The sequence below is a fragment of the Gossypium raimondii genome, chromosome 13 (genome assembly GCF_025698545.1).
Source record: "Gossypium raimondii isolate GPD5lz chromosome 13, ASM2569854v1, whole genome shotgun sequence".
NCBI lineage: Eukaryota > Viridiplantae > Streptophyta > Magnoliopsida > Malvales > Malvaceae > Gossypium > Gossypium raimondii.
The window spans coordinates 17,197,350-17,213,055 of record NC_068577.1 but is presented as its reverse complement, the minus strand read 5'-3'; the positions used below and the strand labels follow the sequence as shown (position 1 = coordinate 17,213,055).

At 31.7% G+C, this 15,706-nt stretch overlaps 1 protein-coding gene across 1 annotated transcript; it reads right to left on the bottom strand.

Moving 5' to 3' along the window:
• Positions 1–1,073: 1,073 nt before the first annotated feature.
• LOC105782679 (phosphatidylinositol 4-kinase gamma 5) lies at positions 1,074–4,472 on the bottom strand. Its single transcript, XM_012607577.2, has 2 exons — positions 4,218–4,472; positions 1,074–3,659 (listed from the first exon to the last, which is right to left on the bottom strand). Exon 2 carries the CDS (start codon positions 3,351–3,353, stop codon positions 1,428–1,430), a length of 1,926 nt encoding a protein of 641 aa, XP_012463031.1. The 5' UTR covers positions 3,354–3,659; positions 4,218–4,472; the 3' UTR covers positions 1,074–1,427.
• Positions 4,473–15,706: the final 11,234 nt, after the last annotated feature.

Genomic DNA, 15,706 nt, shown 5'->3' with positions numbered 1-15,706 from the left:
GTGAAGTTCTTTTGTTGCTTTCTAATTATATGTCCCTTGCTTTCAGTGTTAGCATCCACCTCCATGCTTTCTTTCAAACCACTCTGGTTTTGTCCATTTTAAGTCCTCACTTTCAATCAAATCCTGGTAGGGATTTTATCTCAACATACATTCAATTCAAGTAAGACGTCCCGTTAATAAGAAAAATTCCAATTCTACATACTGAGGTGGATTCAAACCCACCTATTGAATCAGACACATAAGCGTACTGCACCATGTTGGTGCCAAAATAATGTTTCATTTTCATGAAATTGTGTATTGAATTAGACAAGCATCTGTCTTTTTGAAAAGGAAAATCATAAAAATCCTCCAGGCCGAAAAAGAAAAATGAAATTCAATAACTATTTATGGATGCCATCCATTTGTTTTTCAATCACTCACTCAAAACACCTCATCTAATTTATCATCGCCTTTTCACTCTTTTTTTCAGAATTTACGACCTTCTCCATCAAGATAATTAAAATGGAGATTTTACAAAATAATATTAATGTCGATATAGTTTCTGCTATGATTAAATGTATTTAATTTCTCTATCTAAAAAGTTCCAACTCAAATACTTAAAAAAAAACCCTTAAAAGCCGGCAATAATACTCTGATTATTATCAAAATCCACGTCATTTCTTTTAAGATATTTTCATTAATAATTTGATCAATATAATTTGTCTTTCTTTATATCAATATCAAATATAGAACACTCTCTAAAATTGCATTGATTAGTTTACACTTTTAACTATAAAACAAGACTGCCTAAGTTAAGAAAGTGAAATTTGAAAGCAACAAAACACATGAATTTTTTAATAATACAATCTATCTTAAATATCAACAAAAAAATTTGACCCTATTAACCCATCTCAAATTTAATCGAAACTTGATCTTTTTTTTATTTATTGAAAAAGATATATGCATCTCTTTCATGAATTAGACAAGGAACTGTATGGATGTTCCATCACTTTCACATCCAGAAGAACCCATGGAATAGCAAGAAGAAAAATTCCCAATCTCAAAATGAATCCGCTATGAACTTGAAAGCAAGCTTTCTGAAACACAAATATTGAACTATTCTTTATTTACATAAATGCTCCCCCTTTTTATATATTATTTATCAAACAAGGTCCATAAGAAGGTGATTCAAGTGAAAGAAAAAGGAAACAAAAAACAAAAAACAAAATCAAAGACCTTAAAAGAAGAAATAAAACCAATTCTACTTAGCTGAAATGAAGCCAAAGAATATTTACATCAATTCCTCGTAATGCTGCTCCCAAACTACAACAATTCCCGGGGCCAAACCCATATTACTCAACTCTCTCCTAACAGTCCTTCAGAACCAAGTGCAAACAATCCTAAAACTCATTTCGACTATCTGGTATCGATATACAGATATCTCGATATCAAAACTGGCACGAAGTACCGAGCCTCTGTATCTGCTTCTGACCTAAAGTAACCGATTTTCGTTTTTCAAATCCCGGGTAGAGCAACTCCTGGAACTTCTCTAGGAAAAGAGTCCATTCCTCCTCATTCATGTCAGCCAGCTTCACAAAGCTCACATTTCCTGGGAGCTGCTCATTTGCACTCCTATGCCCAGATGAGTTATTAAGGTAACCATTTTCTTGCTTTGTTCCAGAAAATTTTGAATACTTCTGGCTCTTGTCACCTAAGCTGGTATTTTTGAATGACATTGACAGCTTTGAAGTGGATGGGATCCTTTCAAGAGCTTTGAAAGTGGAAAAACATGGCTGCTCGGTTTCTTCTTCACTTTCTTCTTCGTCTTCCTCGAAGCATTCCTCCAGCTTTGAAAGTGGAAAATGATTACTTACAAATCCATTTCCCAATTGGAATGGTGCTCTGCTCATAAAATCATCTGTAGCCATTTTCGGGTTTAAGTCTAACTCTGGTTCCTCAAAGTCGATATCAAATTGGAACTCTGCATCTCGCACATCAGACTTAGGGGATGACAGCTCCCTCTCTGCTATCAACCTCCTTGCCTCAAGACAAATAACTTCTAGCTCACTAGGTTCCTCCTCTCCAGCCCGGAATTCTCTACTCATCATCTCACCAATTTCAGCAAGACAGAGACCAAAAGCAGCAGCTTCCTTGAGGAAAATAGTGCAGAGTACCAAAACGCGTAGGCAAGCCTCCCGAATCATGGGGAGTTCCCTTCGCAGCATCTCACAATCCTTCATAGGATCAAGCTTCTGTATATACTCAAGTTCATCCTCGGAGAAAGGAATTGAAGCCTGAGGCCAATGAATCCACTCAAAGTATGGATCCTCCAAAGTTTCTGGCAAGCAAAGGCCGTGATCAATAGGAATGAGTTCCATCTGACCAAACCTTCCAATACCATCAAGCTTTCTCACTAAAAGATTTCCTGCATGCCTGTCCGTGTTGAATATACGTATATCAAGTATTCCTATGCGGTGCACAGAAGAAACAGGGAAGCTTGAAGTTCCATGATCACTAGCATCAAAATCATGCCGAATAAACTGTTGGCACGATGCAATCTTGCTAACCAGATTCTTGTGAGGCCTATTTCTATTCACACCATCATTAACGTTGAAGACTGAGTGAGTAATCTTCACCAGCGCGGTTGGTGGCACATTGGCAAAATGATCATGGTCCAGAAGGTAGGCAACAACTTCTCTGAAACCAGTCTCCCCCACACGAACCGAACGTTTCAAACCTGGTTGACCAAGGGCTTTACCAACAAAGCCTTTTGGATTGTTTGGTGCAAAAGGTTCTTCATCTGTCGGCTTCACAATAGCAACATTCTCACCTCTAGGATTCCTAAAGTAGTAGGCACCCCCCAGACCACTATGAACAGGAACTGGATCAACACCCATCTTAATTGCCTTAACAATGTCCTTCACCACAACTTTTAATACGTTAAAGCTATCAGAATGTCCCAGTATCTCAATAGGACCACTTTTATCTCTCTGCTGAAGATCTTTTCCGGTAGGCGAAAGACAGGGAGTAGAGGAGCTTCTGTGTAGATAGTTCCTTGTTAAGAGAAGCGGAGAGTCGTTCCGAATGGCACTAAGATCATTCTTCAACTCCACATCCCCAAAAGTCAGCGAGCTTTGCTCGGCAGGGAAATTGAGGGCAACCTGCAACCTTCTTTTAACTGTATGAGCACTGTCACTGCGATCCAACTCCATGCCCAATACACAACCGGTCTCTGTTTGCACAAAAACCCGTCTCCTCCCAACAGGTTGTTTCCCTTCCATTCTATTGTTCCTAGGATATTCCCCTCTAAGAGGACTTTTGAACACTGCCACTGCCATCTGAGTTTGAACAAGACTGTCCAACTTGCGAGACATAAAATGTCTACAAAAACCGATCACCGGTTTCGTGGCAGTTGGAGGCAGAAGCAACACTAGAAGAGAGCTTCTTCCCCTCCAAGAAGACCCCAAACTGGGAACCCAATCGCAAATGAACAACGGAAAACTCTAATTCACCAACAATCATCAATCAATGAAACCAAAACTAAAACCCCAACACAAAAACTAAATCAGAGAAATAGAAGAACATAACCCAATTGACAGAACCGGCAGACCAAAATGAAGATCTATCCTTGTACTACATCCAATAAGGTGTCCACAAACAGTAGAAATCCCCTAAAAAACCTGAAAAAAATAAAAGAAAGAACAAAGACTCGGAATAAACAACCCTGATTTTGATTTAGCACAAAACAGTATTACCATCAATATATACACCAAATATCCCGAAATCTATTAGAACATAGACAAACTAGTGTATAAAGCTAGCTAAGACCTAAGTAAAGTATCAGTTAACAAAATGAATGCATTCATGGTATCCAAAACAAAGAAAATCCCACATCTAAAGAGAGAGAGAGAAAGAGAGAGAGAGAGAGAGAGAGAGTGAAATCAATGCATTTCTTCAATATTCAACGAATCAAAGTAAGTTGTTAACATGAATATTAGCTTAGAAAACATTCATATTAGCAACTGCAAAGGAAATTTCAATAGTAAGCTTTTTTGTCACTCTCATTTCTAAAAAGAAACGCACGAATTGAAACGTAATTTTTTTTCAATTAATTCAACCAATACATAATAACGAGAACTCTCTGGACATTGAATCTTCAACTTTCCATTTACATAAAAACACCAACATTGAAGCTCCAAAAAAAACTTAAAACACAAATTTTATGAAAATTAGCTTACCGGCTGTTAAGATCCGAATAAAGGGCACATAGAAATCTCCGATTATCCGCAAATTTAAAGTTTCAAGAAAATAAATTGGAGGAGTTGATTTTAGAATCGGTGAAGAAAGAGGAAGAATTTAAAGGTAAGTGCAAAAAAACAAGGGAAAGACTCGTCCGAGTAGACTCAGTTGTCTAAACAAAGGAAAGTCTCCTTCTTTATCTCACTCACTGCCTATTTTCCTTTTCCTTCCAACTCTGTATGGCTCTATCCTTTCCGGAAGAAACGGTCTTTTTAACTCTATTGTGTTACCCTTCCAGGGTTAATTAACTAACCCTAGTTAACACCGGCCTTTATCCTTTTATCCAGTCAGCATTTTAATACTCCCATTCCATTCATTTATTTTATATCCCAAACTTATTCATATTTAGGGTTTCTATCCCAGTGATAACGATTCAGTTGCTTTGGGACAAAGTTATTATTAATGTGAGACATTATGGTGTTCTTAAACATCGAATCCAACCTTTAAAATGTACAACAAAATATTTTCATTTAATTAGAATTTATTTTTATTCAAGTATTACGCGAACTAGAAAATCGGGGCTTCTGTGGGAAGGCTCTAGAACAAGAAAATTTGGACCGTTGGATGTGGAAAGGAACTGGAAGGGGAATTGCGGAATTGGACCGTTGTATGGCATTTCTTTGTCTGTTTCTCTTGGGGGATTTATATATGACGTGGATGGACCCCCATCTTTTTACGGTTTATTTTTCTTTGCCGATTTGATCGGCGATCTAATTCTTTTGTGTAAAAATAAATGGCCACAGATATCCATACTTTTTAAAAGGTTTACCCCAAATTATGTCTGTTTTCTAACTTTGGTTCCTAAACCTTTTTTGTTTTAATTTCATATGTAAACTATCATTTTATTATTAAGGTCAGCTCAGTTTTTGTATTTCACACATCTCACATGATAATTAAATTTATTTAAAATAAAATCATTGAATTTAAATTCAAAAAATAAAAATTATATATTTATATATTTAAAAGAACTTTTGACTTTAACCCACCATTCACCGTTGACTAGTGTTGACTTTAAATTTTAAATTTTTCATAAATATAACTTTTTAAAACATATTTTTTACAATTTATTAAAAACTATTTATTTTTATTTTTCAACTTTCAATGTTAAACTTTTCACGTTTTCAATTTCTCTTTTCTTTAAAAAATCAATTTCTAAACTTCATATTTTTTTAGTTGAACTTTGTCCATTTTGATAAATTTGGAGTTTTGAAAAAAATTATGATAAATTTTCCAGAATATATACTTGAAAATTTAAGTTTTTTTTTGCAATTTTCTAAATTTTAAACACTTTTTAAAAATTATAATTTTTTCAATTTTTATACACTATTTTGACTTTTTAAATTTATAAAAAATATTTTTAAACTTTTTAAAATTAATTATTTATATGTTATATATGATCTTTTATATTTTAATCAATATAATATATAATATTAAAAATTAAAAGAAGGCTAATGTGATGCGTTCTAATAACACTACATGACTACTAGATTGAGACAAAAAAGTCTAGATATCAAAGTGAGAAAACGAGTAAAGTTTGGGACCAAATTGAGTAATAATTATTTTAAAATATAAACATTTATTGTTACGTCAAATTTCCATCTTATAAAGATATTTATAAGGCACTGGAGGGTGCCTTCTTTTCATATTAAAATCAAAATTTCTTTTTCAATGATGAAATTGTGTGTATCCGCACACATGCATTCATTACTCTTGATAGAAATGTAATTTAAATGAAAATTCAGAACTTCTCATAAGCAACCAATTTTAACTTAATTGCTATTATTATTATAGTGACGAGATTTGAGTTTCTTTTTCTTATTTAATAGTTGAAGAGAGATTATAAATGAAAATATAGGCATTTGGAGGTATTTCAATAAACTAATTATATGAAAAAGTTTTAAAGGAGAGTTGCTAATCGAATCTCAACATGTATGTTTAGATATAATCAAGGACGAAATTAGAAATTTTTTTAGGAAGTTGAAATTTAATTCTAATCTTTACGATAGTAAAATGTAATTTCACCATTTTAATATCCTATATCTTTATAAATTTTAAAGGATTAAATCAACATTTTATATTTTTAGGAGGGCCAAAGTGTAATTTTACCTTTACTAATTTAAAATTTTAAAAGACCTAAATGGAAAATTTTCCATTTTAGGGGGGCGAGACCCCTAGTTTCGCCTCTGGATGTAATTGAAGAATGCATTGCAATATTCTTACATGAACTCGATGTGATTGATGAAGATCCATAATTTTTTTCTATGTAACGCGTTGTTATTTTGATGGGAGCAAATCAACATAATCTCATAAAACTTTTCACTCATTTTCATTTTATTCTCATATAGATTTGTTGATACAAATTTCAATAAGGGAGGAGACAAGGAAGAGAGGGCGATGGTGCAAAGGAGGCCGGTTCACCTAAACAAGCGAAGAGCCAAAAAAAGGTAAAAGGAGGAGGTAAATTGCTGCGAGGGCTGGGAAGGTTGATTTGTAAGGAGTAAGTGCTCAAAGTTACCAATGAAGAAAATCATTTGTCCTTTATTCCGGAGGCTATTTACAGGGAGAACCCTCTTGTCTAATAGTGGTGACATAGCAAGGTAATTATCATTATGAAATATGTGAGGGATTTCCGCGATGGGTATCCAAATCAAGCTTAAGTACGCTTAAGTAAGTTAATTAAGGTTAACTAACTTAAGTAAGCTAATTATATATATTATTAGTTCATTAGTTTTATGCAAAACAAGCTTAAATAAGTTAATTAAGGTTAGATTTATGAGGAAAGATCAAAATCTATTCTTTGGGTATCCAAATGTTTGTGTTGAAAACCATGTAAAATTATTTTAGATTAATGTCCAGTTTGCCGGCTGACCAGGTGCTTTGCACGGTTCAGAATCGAAAATCCGACAATGTCTATCCAATGATATGGAGCCGCGTCAGGGTCAGACAGATTCGTCCAAAGCAGACAGACAAATGGAAAATAAATATTTTTTAATTAAAAAATGGGAAGTAAAGATAATATCGTCAGACAGGGAATATTAAATATAATTTCCTGTGGGCGCTTCTGCTCGTCTGCGCCTCACGTTTTTTTCTCTCTCACTCTTCTATCTCCTTTTTTTAATTAAAAATATAATTTATTTAATAATTTATTTCATAAATTATATATCAAGGTAGACATCAAATTCAAAATTCGGATTCAAGGTTTGACTTTAGTCAAGAGGATAATTTGATTCCTGCGATATTTACTTTCGCTAACCTAATTATATATTTTTATATGGTTATTTTAATAATTTTTTAGTATTTTTCATGTAAGTTTTATTGTCTATGGTCAAGGTTTATGGCTATTGTTTTCAACAATATTGTCTTTGAGATTCAAACATTGTTCTCTCTTTGGGAATATAATGTATATTACCATCAGACTCAATACTTGTTGGTATTAATATTTTAACAATATAATTGTCAAGTTCATCAATATAACTATACTTGTAATGCACGTAGTAAAATTTTGAATCAATTTGATACTTGATATAGATTTAAATTGTTTTTAATATATATATTTAAATATCAAAAGTTTTTTTATTTCAAACAAATAATTAGATAATCTTAATTTATTTAAAATTGACTTGTACGATTTATATAAATAAAACAGAAAATATGATGATAGAACCGTTAAAATACTAACAAACAAAAATTATGAAATTTTATAAAATTATTATAGTTTATACTATCGTAATTTAATAAAATTTATTAATATTTTATTAAGAAACTAATTGAATTAATAAGACAACTTCAATCAATGAAATTACTTAAGAGTCAAATTCAAATTACAATATATAATGTAATGAATTAAGGATATTAATGTATTTTAATTTTTAAAGGATAACTAATCATATGATATGATGTGAGAGAACTAAGGAAGAAGAGACGATTATTTTAAATTTGATGCTTGTAGAGTGTTTGTTTTTCCTCCTTCATTTTCATAGTGATTCATCAACATATATATATATATATATATATATATTTGGCACGGTTCATTGATATGACGTGCTAGAGGTAGTTAAGCTACATGCGTAGTGACACATTACCCCCTAAGAGTTGCACGTGTCCTAGCAAAGGGCTCGCCAGACCATGGGCAAGCTATTGGGGAGTTAGCCAACCTCACCAAATAGGACAAGTAGTGAGCACTAGCTATTGAAGGGATAGTATCAAATCCTTCATAAAAGGACCGTTAGGGCATGCCGATGATTCAGAAGACACCACACACTCTTTAACTTTTCTCGGCATACTTTCGTCCAAATGTCTGGTTATATCATCTGGAGAGTAATGATATTCTTTTCTATCGAGCTTGGCACGCTAAGGAAAAACAATGTTTTGCTCCCCATCAGAAGACACCAGCTTAGCAAAACTTCTTCCTACGGGCACTGCTTCTGAAACGGGAACAACAGGTAAAGTAAATGATGATGGAATCATGTTAATACCTTCACTGGGGACAACGAGATCTTTTCCTTTCTTTCGGCGAGTACTCTTTATGAATTTGCAATTTAGTCTTTGTACTATCATTTTTAAGAATTTAGTCCCTCTACTTTTCAGATTTGAAAATCAAGTCCATTAACATTGTTAAATTTTTTTTGTCAATTTTATTGATGTCACATTTTTAAATAAAAATACTCACTTGGTAGTCATGTAATTAAAAATGGCATTGTAATGAACTTGAATTTAACAAAATATTTTTAATATATGAAAAGCAATGTAAAATATAAATTTATAGATATAAAATAAAATCAATTAAATAATAAAAGATAAGAAAATCTCATCGAAAATAATTTTTATGAAATGTTTTTAAGAAATTTGTCAAACAACAAAAAAATATTAAAATTTTCAAAAAAATAAATTATTTTTAAAAATCATTTTCCGAAAACTATTTGGATTCAAACAAACAAACTCTTGTTAAGTCCGAGGCTTTCACATTAGCTCTCAAATACATGAACATAAGGGAGATACATTTGTAGTGGTGAACAAGTTCAAAAGGACAGACTAGAACTTGTCAATCCTCTCCCTACACCACTAAAGCTCACAAACTTACTGAATAATAAACATAATTATATATTTAGCGCTGAGATTAACATATTCAAATTACATATAAATATATCATAAGACTAGAAACCGAAACAAAGTGGATATTCACAAATGTTAGGGAAATATCGAAAATCCTAGTATAAAGGATAAACAATAATTGAGATTTTAATTATTTAGAATAATTCCCATCAAGTTGATTATTCTTACTAATATTTGCAATTTGCCTAGTATTTCAGCTTTCTTCATCTTTCCTTTTTTAGAAGTCCAGCATTTCATCGGACTGTAATAATTAGAAAAGCCGAATCAAAAATATTAGATACAAGTATATGTTATACTATACGTTAATAATGGTAGTAGGAATGACCGCAAAGTAATAAGAAAAGAAAAATAAGAACATGGAAAATTTTTATTGGAAAAAAATTATGGGCAAAGGAAGAAAAATTCACTAATATTGAAAAACAAGAATACAAGATGGTATTTTTCTAATCAACGTCTAATAGAAGAAGTACAGTCTTATACGGATTCAATTTGTGTGGCAATGTTCGACCTTTAAACTTTCGCTCTTACATATCCCCGATTTGAATGTTCAATCTTTGTGTTGAACAACATTCCATTTTAATGTTGCCTTCCATTTCTAATTTCATCTGTTCATCTTCTTTTCTGTATTGTTTCAATTTTTTAGGATTTTCTTCTTCTTCTTTGGATTCGTAAAGAGATGGAGCTTCACTTGGATCTAGCTCCACTTTCTTATCCTTTGCATTGAGATCACCAACACCCTTTTGACCATCACATTCGTAATGGCCACTTTTATTAAACCTTGAAAATATAGTTGCAAAATCGAAGTTGACGGTCGCCAACTTCTGTTCAGGGTTAGACATGATGACCAATGGTCTTCAAGTAAATGTAAATATGGCCATTAAAAGGGTGATAAAAAGTAAGTAAAAATATGACACAAGAATTAGAGAAAAGCATGAAAGAAATGGAAGAAGAGCAAGGGCAATGGCAGACATTCTCCGATAAGGCCTTTGCTCGATAATTTTCAGTCTGACTTATTGGCCATTAACAACATATCATATATGCGCTACTTTATTTTTGATGGATGTTTGGAAAGCAGGTGGGAAGTTAAAACTCATTTTGAGTGCTACTTTATTTTTTCAAAAATTAGTGATTAATTTTGACGAAATTTACGACTCTCTAGTATAGAGGTGCTCATGGGCTGGTTCGGGCCGGGTTCATAAAAAATTTTGGCCCGGCCCGAAATATAGGCCTAAAATTTTACCCGGCCCGGGAAAAAATCATAAGCCCGGGCCCGGGCCCGGCCCGGCCCATTTTTTAATAAATACCAAAAATTTATTTTAAAAATTTAAAAAAGTATTTTAAAAATATTTTAAAATTAAAAAAATAATAAAAAAGTATTTTAAAAATATTTTAAAATTAAAAAAATTAAAAAATAAATATATTTATTATATCGGACCAGGCCGGGCCAGGCCCGGGCCAAAAAAGTGGTGCTCGAGGCCCAGCCTGTTTTCTAAATGGGCCTCGTTTTTTTGCCCAAGCCCATATTTCGGGCCTATATTTTTACCCAAACCCTCCCATATTTCAGGCGGGCCGTCGGGCCGGGTATGACATATTTTCTTTTATGTGGCATTTTTAAAATATTCTTTTAAAAATGTGAAATTACTAAAAAAATATTAAATATATTAAATATATAAAACTACTTTATTGATTTATTATTTATTTTTCCTCTTTCCTTTCGCTTATACTTTCTTTCCTTTTTCTTTTCTCTTCCTTTCTTGTTCCTTTTATTTTTTTCCTGTTTCTTTACATTTTCTTCTTTTTCTTTTCGACAAAAACAAAAACCCTAGCCACCTTCATTCAAGCCACGCCATCGCAGTCCCTGCTCCGCTCACATCGCCCGCGTCGTTTGTCTGTGTCACGTCTTCCTTCACGAGAATATCCTAGCACTACCGTAAACATCGTTGAGAGCTGCTATCTTTGGCGTCAAAAATCTGATCGGGCACCACTAACCGAGATCTCTTCTTCCTATAGCTAATTTCCATGGTTCAGATATATGAGAATTCAACACGATCTGTTCAAAATTGATACTTTAATCTCTAACTATTCTCTTTTCGTTCTCGGAGCTCCGTCATCGGATGGTTTGTTAACTTACAGAAAGAGATAATAGCAAGATGAAGATAATAAAGAAAGAGAAAACTAAGATGATGAGTACATTGATTCATAAACCAAGAGCCTATTTATATAGGCTTTTACATAACAGGAAAACTAAAATAGGCACTAACAACTAGAGAAAAAAATCTAAACAAAATAAATCCATAATTTTCAACCACTAAATCTTTGATGTGCATAAACTATTTGCCTAGAAATAAGGAAAACAATCCGATTTTATTAGCAACCAGATTTTATTAACAATCCCTCCTTTAAACTGAAAAACTCTTTAAGCTTCAGTTTACTGGTGCCATTCTTCAAACATGATCTTCCAGAGTGCAAACTCCCATTAACCTCCTCAAATTTTGGAAGGAAAATAATTTGAGAGGTTTGGTAAATATGTCAGCTAGTTGATCTTTGCTCTTGCAGTACTTGAGATCAATTACCCAATCGTTGTTAAGATTTCTCAAAAAATAGTACTTTACATCAATATGCTTGCTTCTACCACGTAAAATTGGATTTTTTGAGAGTTTGATAGCTGAATTTGTAGCAACCCGGTTTTGACTCTAATCGGACATAGTGGTTTCGGGACCACAAGTCCGAGTCAAAAAAAATATTTTAATATTATTTTGTGTGTTTAATATGTGTGAATTTAATTGTGTGAAATTTTCGTGTTTTAATTTTGTCATTTGAGTGTCCGATTAAATAAAAGGATTAAATCGCTTAAAATAAAAATTTAGGGGTTAAATCTAAAAGTACCTAATTGTTGTTGTCTTTTTAAAATGGGGGATTAATGATGCAATTAGACTAAAACATAGATAGTGGGTGGCAAAGGACTAATATAACCTTATTATATATGTTTTGTTTATTAATTATTAAAGGTTAAATAAGTAAATTAATAAATAATGTATAGTATAATAAAACAAAACATAAAACAAGCCATTATCATCTCTTTTGTTGGCCGAATGTTGCAAAGAAAGAAAACATCCATGGCATTTAGGGTTTCGGCACTTTACTAGCTTGATTAAGGTATGAAATTGTTTCGGTTTTTGATAATTTTTACGTTTTTGAGATCGTTGCTTTGAATACTTCAAAACCCATGTATTAATTTTGTGAATTGTTGATGATTTTGAAATGTGCCATTGATGAATGTTTGAGTTTTGTCATGTTAGTTGATGAAATATGAAATATATGTGTTAGATTAACATGTTTTGTCTTTAAATTTTTAGTGAATTTGAGTAATTAGAGTTAAATTGTGAAAATAAATTTTTGAAGGACTAAAATATGAAATAAATGCAATGTGTGGACTTGTATGAGAACCATGAATATTCGGCTCTTGTGTGGTATGGGAAAATTTTGTGTATTTTGTGTTTTGTGCAAAAAGGACTAAATTGCAAAAAGTGCAAAATGTTAGGGGCAAAATGGTAATTTTCCATTTATGTATTTTTGAACTTAATTGAATGTTTTGATGAATAAAAAGGTTAAATTTGATTATGTTTAGATCAAGAAACGAAGAAAACGAATTTGGATCGGGGAAAAACGAAAGTAATCGAATAGTCGATCGTGTCCATGATATCCGAGGTAAGTCTATTAGCAATTAAAATTTATTATGTTAATATTTATTCATGTATACTAATTGTATTTGGAGTTGAGCTATAATTAAAAGTATATTGATTGAGTAAATTTTGAAGTATGGATGATATTTATATATATAGAATGTTCGAATATAAAAGTATAATCTTGTATAGATTTATGGGTTGAAATAAAGGTAAGAAATGTATAAGAGTATAGTTGATATTCTAATAAGCATGTATATATATATGTATATATATAATGCTAGAATATATATATATATATATATATATATATATATATATAAAAGTTATTGAAATTAGTTAAAGTATGAATATTGCATAGGTATAAATTCTTGATTTTAATTAAAGAATTGTATAATATATATATATATATATATATATATGCGAATATATATATATATATATATATATATATATATATATATATATATATATGTAGGCATATATATGTATAAACTCTTGGATTTATTTGAAGTTATGTAACCCATAATTGTAATAGAAGTTTTAAATAGATATGTACATGTGAATTATAATTTATATATATATGCTATATTTGAATAAGCATGCTTACATATATGTATATGTTATTATAATGAATTTTAAGTATGAGTGTTATATATATATATAAATATAAATGTACATCTATTATATATTTGATGAGCTAAAATTTAAAAGTATATGTATTGAAATTAGGTATGGAATTATATATTGATATACATGGTTGATTGTATATATATATATATATATATATATATAGGTTTAAGATTTGCATTCAATTAAAAGTATAAATTTTAAATGCTTGCATGATTCAAACATGGACTACCCATTTTCTTGAGATAGAGTTGAGATTGTGAATTATATATAAATGTTATGAATGTATGTTGCTATTAAGAAATATACGAGAAATCATCCTTGTATCTGTGAAATTGAGATTTTCAGGCTAAGCGCCTAGCAATTGCTACGTCTTGTGATTTGAATCAGTTATAAACCTAGCGGCTATGTGCCGTGATTTGAATCGGGTTATAAACCTAGCAGGTGCTACGTGCGGTGATTTGAATCGGGTTATAAACCTAGCAGTGCTACGTGCGGTGATTTGAATCAGTTATAAACCTAGCAGGCTACGTCTTGGTGATCCGAATCAAGCTATAAGTCTAGCGATCTATGTGTCATTGAATCTGTTTTAATTAAGTGATTGTATACATTGAATATATATATGTAAATGATTTGGTTATTTATATTGGATTAATATATGAACATCTGTTGCTATGTTTTTGAAGAGCATTTAAAAGCTCGAATCTTTGTGTCTGGTAAGTATATATATATCTATGCGTTCGGCATATGTGAACTAAAGTATATATACATATATGTGTGCATTCGGCAAGTGTGGCCGATAAGTATATTTGGAATATATATATATATATGCAATTAATGATGATGTATATAACTTAATTTTTATGTATATAATGATAATACAAGTGATCGTTAATATGCATTTTGGATATGCTATAAACTTACTGAGTTTTAGAAGCTTACTTTGATTGTTTTTGTTTATTTGTTTATAGATTTTGGAGACGTGTTACGAGTTCGGGGATCGTCAGCTTAGTCTATCACACTATCGACCGTTCTTGGTATTTTGTATATTTTGAACTCGAACCTATGGCATGTATAGTCTAGTTAATATGTTTAAATTATTTTTTTTATATGTAAATATGAGCCATGCGAAAATGGCTTGTCTCTTTTCGTTTTGAATTTGGTATTAAAGAATATGTTTTAATGGTCTATTTCTTATGCTTAATTTCGGTTTAGTTAAAAATGGCTTGATCATTATGTTTAAACTTAGTTTTATATATATTCTAGGTTGAATGTTCAATGTGATTGATTTAAATGATTCGACTATGGCATAGGTCTATTTGTATAAATGATAATTAGTATGATTGATAGCTTGATTATATTTCTTGATTGGCTGTGTTTGTTCGGTAATGCCTTGTAATCCTAATACGGCAACGTATACGGGTTAGGGGTGTTACAGAATTATTGTCACATAAAATTGTTGTAGCTCCCATTCTCTTGAACTTCAACTCCTCCAAGATTTTCCTCAGCCAAATAGCTTGACAAGCAAAGGCTGTTGCAGCAATAAATTCAGCTTCAGTCATTGATTAAGTAACAATGGATTGTTTCTTGGATGACCATGAAACAGTTCTGGTTTCTATCATGAAAACATAACCTGAAGTACTTTTTCTATCATCCAGATCTCCTGCAAAGTCACTGTCAGTGAACCCAAATAAATCTGAAATTTCACCTTTTTTATAAAACAACCTAAAACCCTTGGTTCCTTGCAAGTAACGAAGGATTCTCTTGACAGCCAATAAATGCATATCTGTAGGATTCTCCATAAACCTACTAATCAAACTCACAGAATACATTGTTTCAGGTCTTGTACCAGTCAAGTACGTTAAGCTACCAACAATCTACTTATAAAGAGTGTTGTTCACTTTCTTTCCCTCTTTTCTCAACTTCAAACCAAACTCAATGAGGGTGCTTGCTAGATTGCAATCCTTCATATAAAACCTGTTCAGAATATCTTAAACATATTT

Coding starts and splice junctions, on each gene's coding strand:
- LOC105782679 (XM_012607577.2), bottom strand. CDS start 3,353: ATGTCTCGCAAGTTGGACAGTCTTGTTCAAACTCAGATGGCAGTGGCA.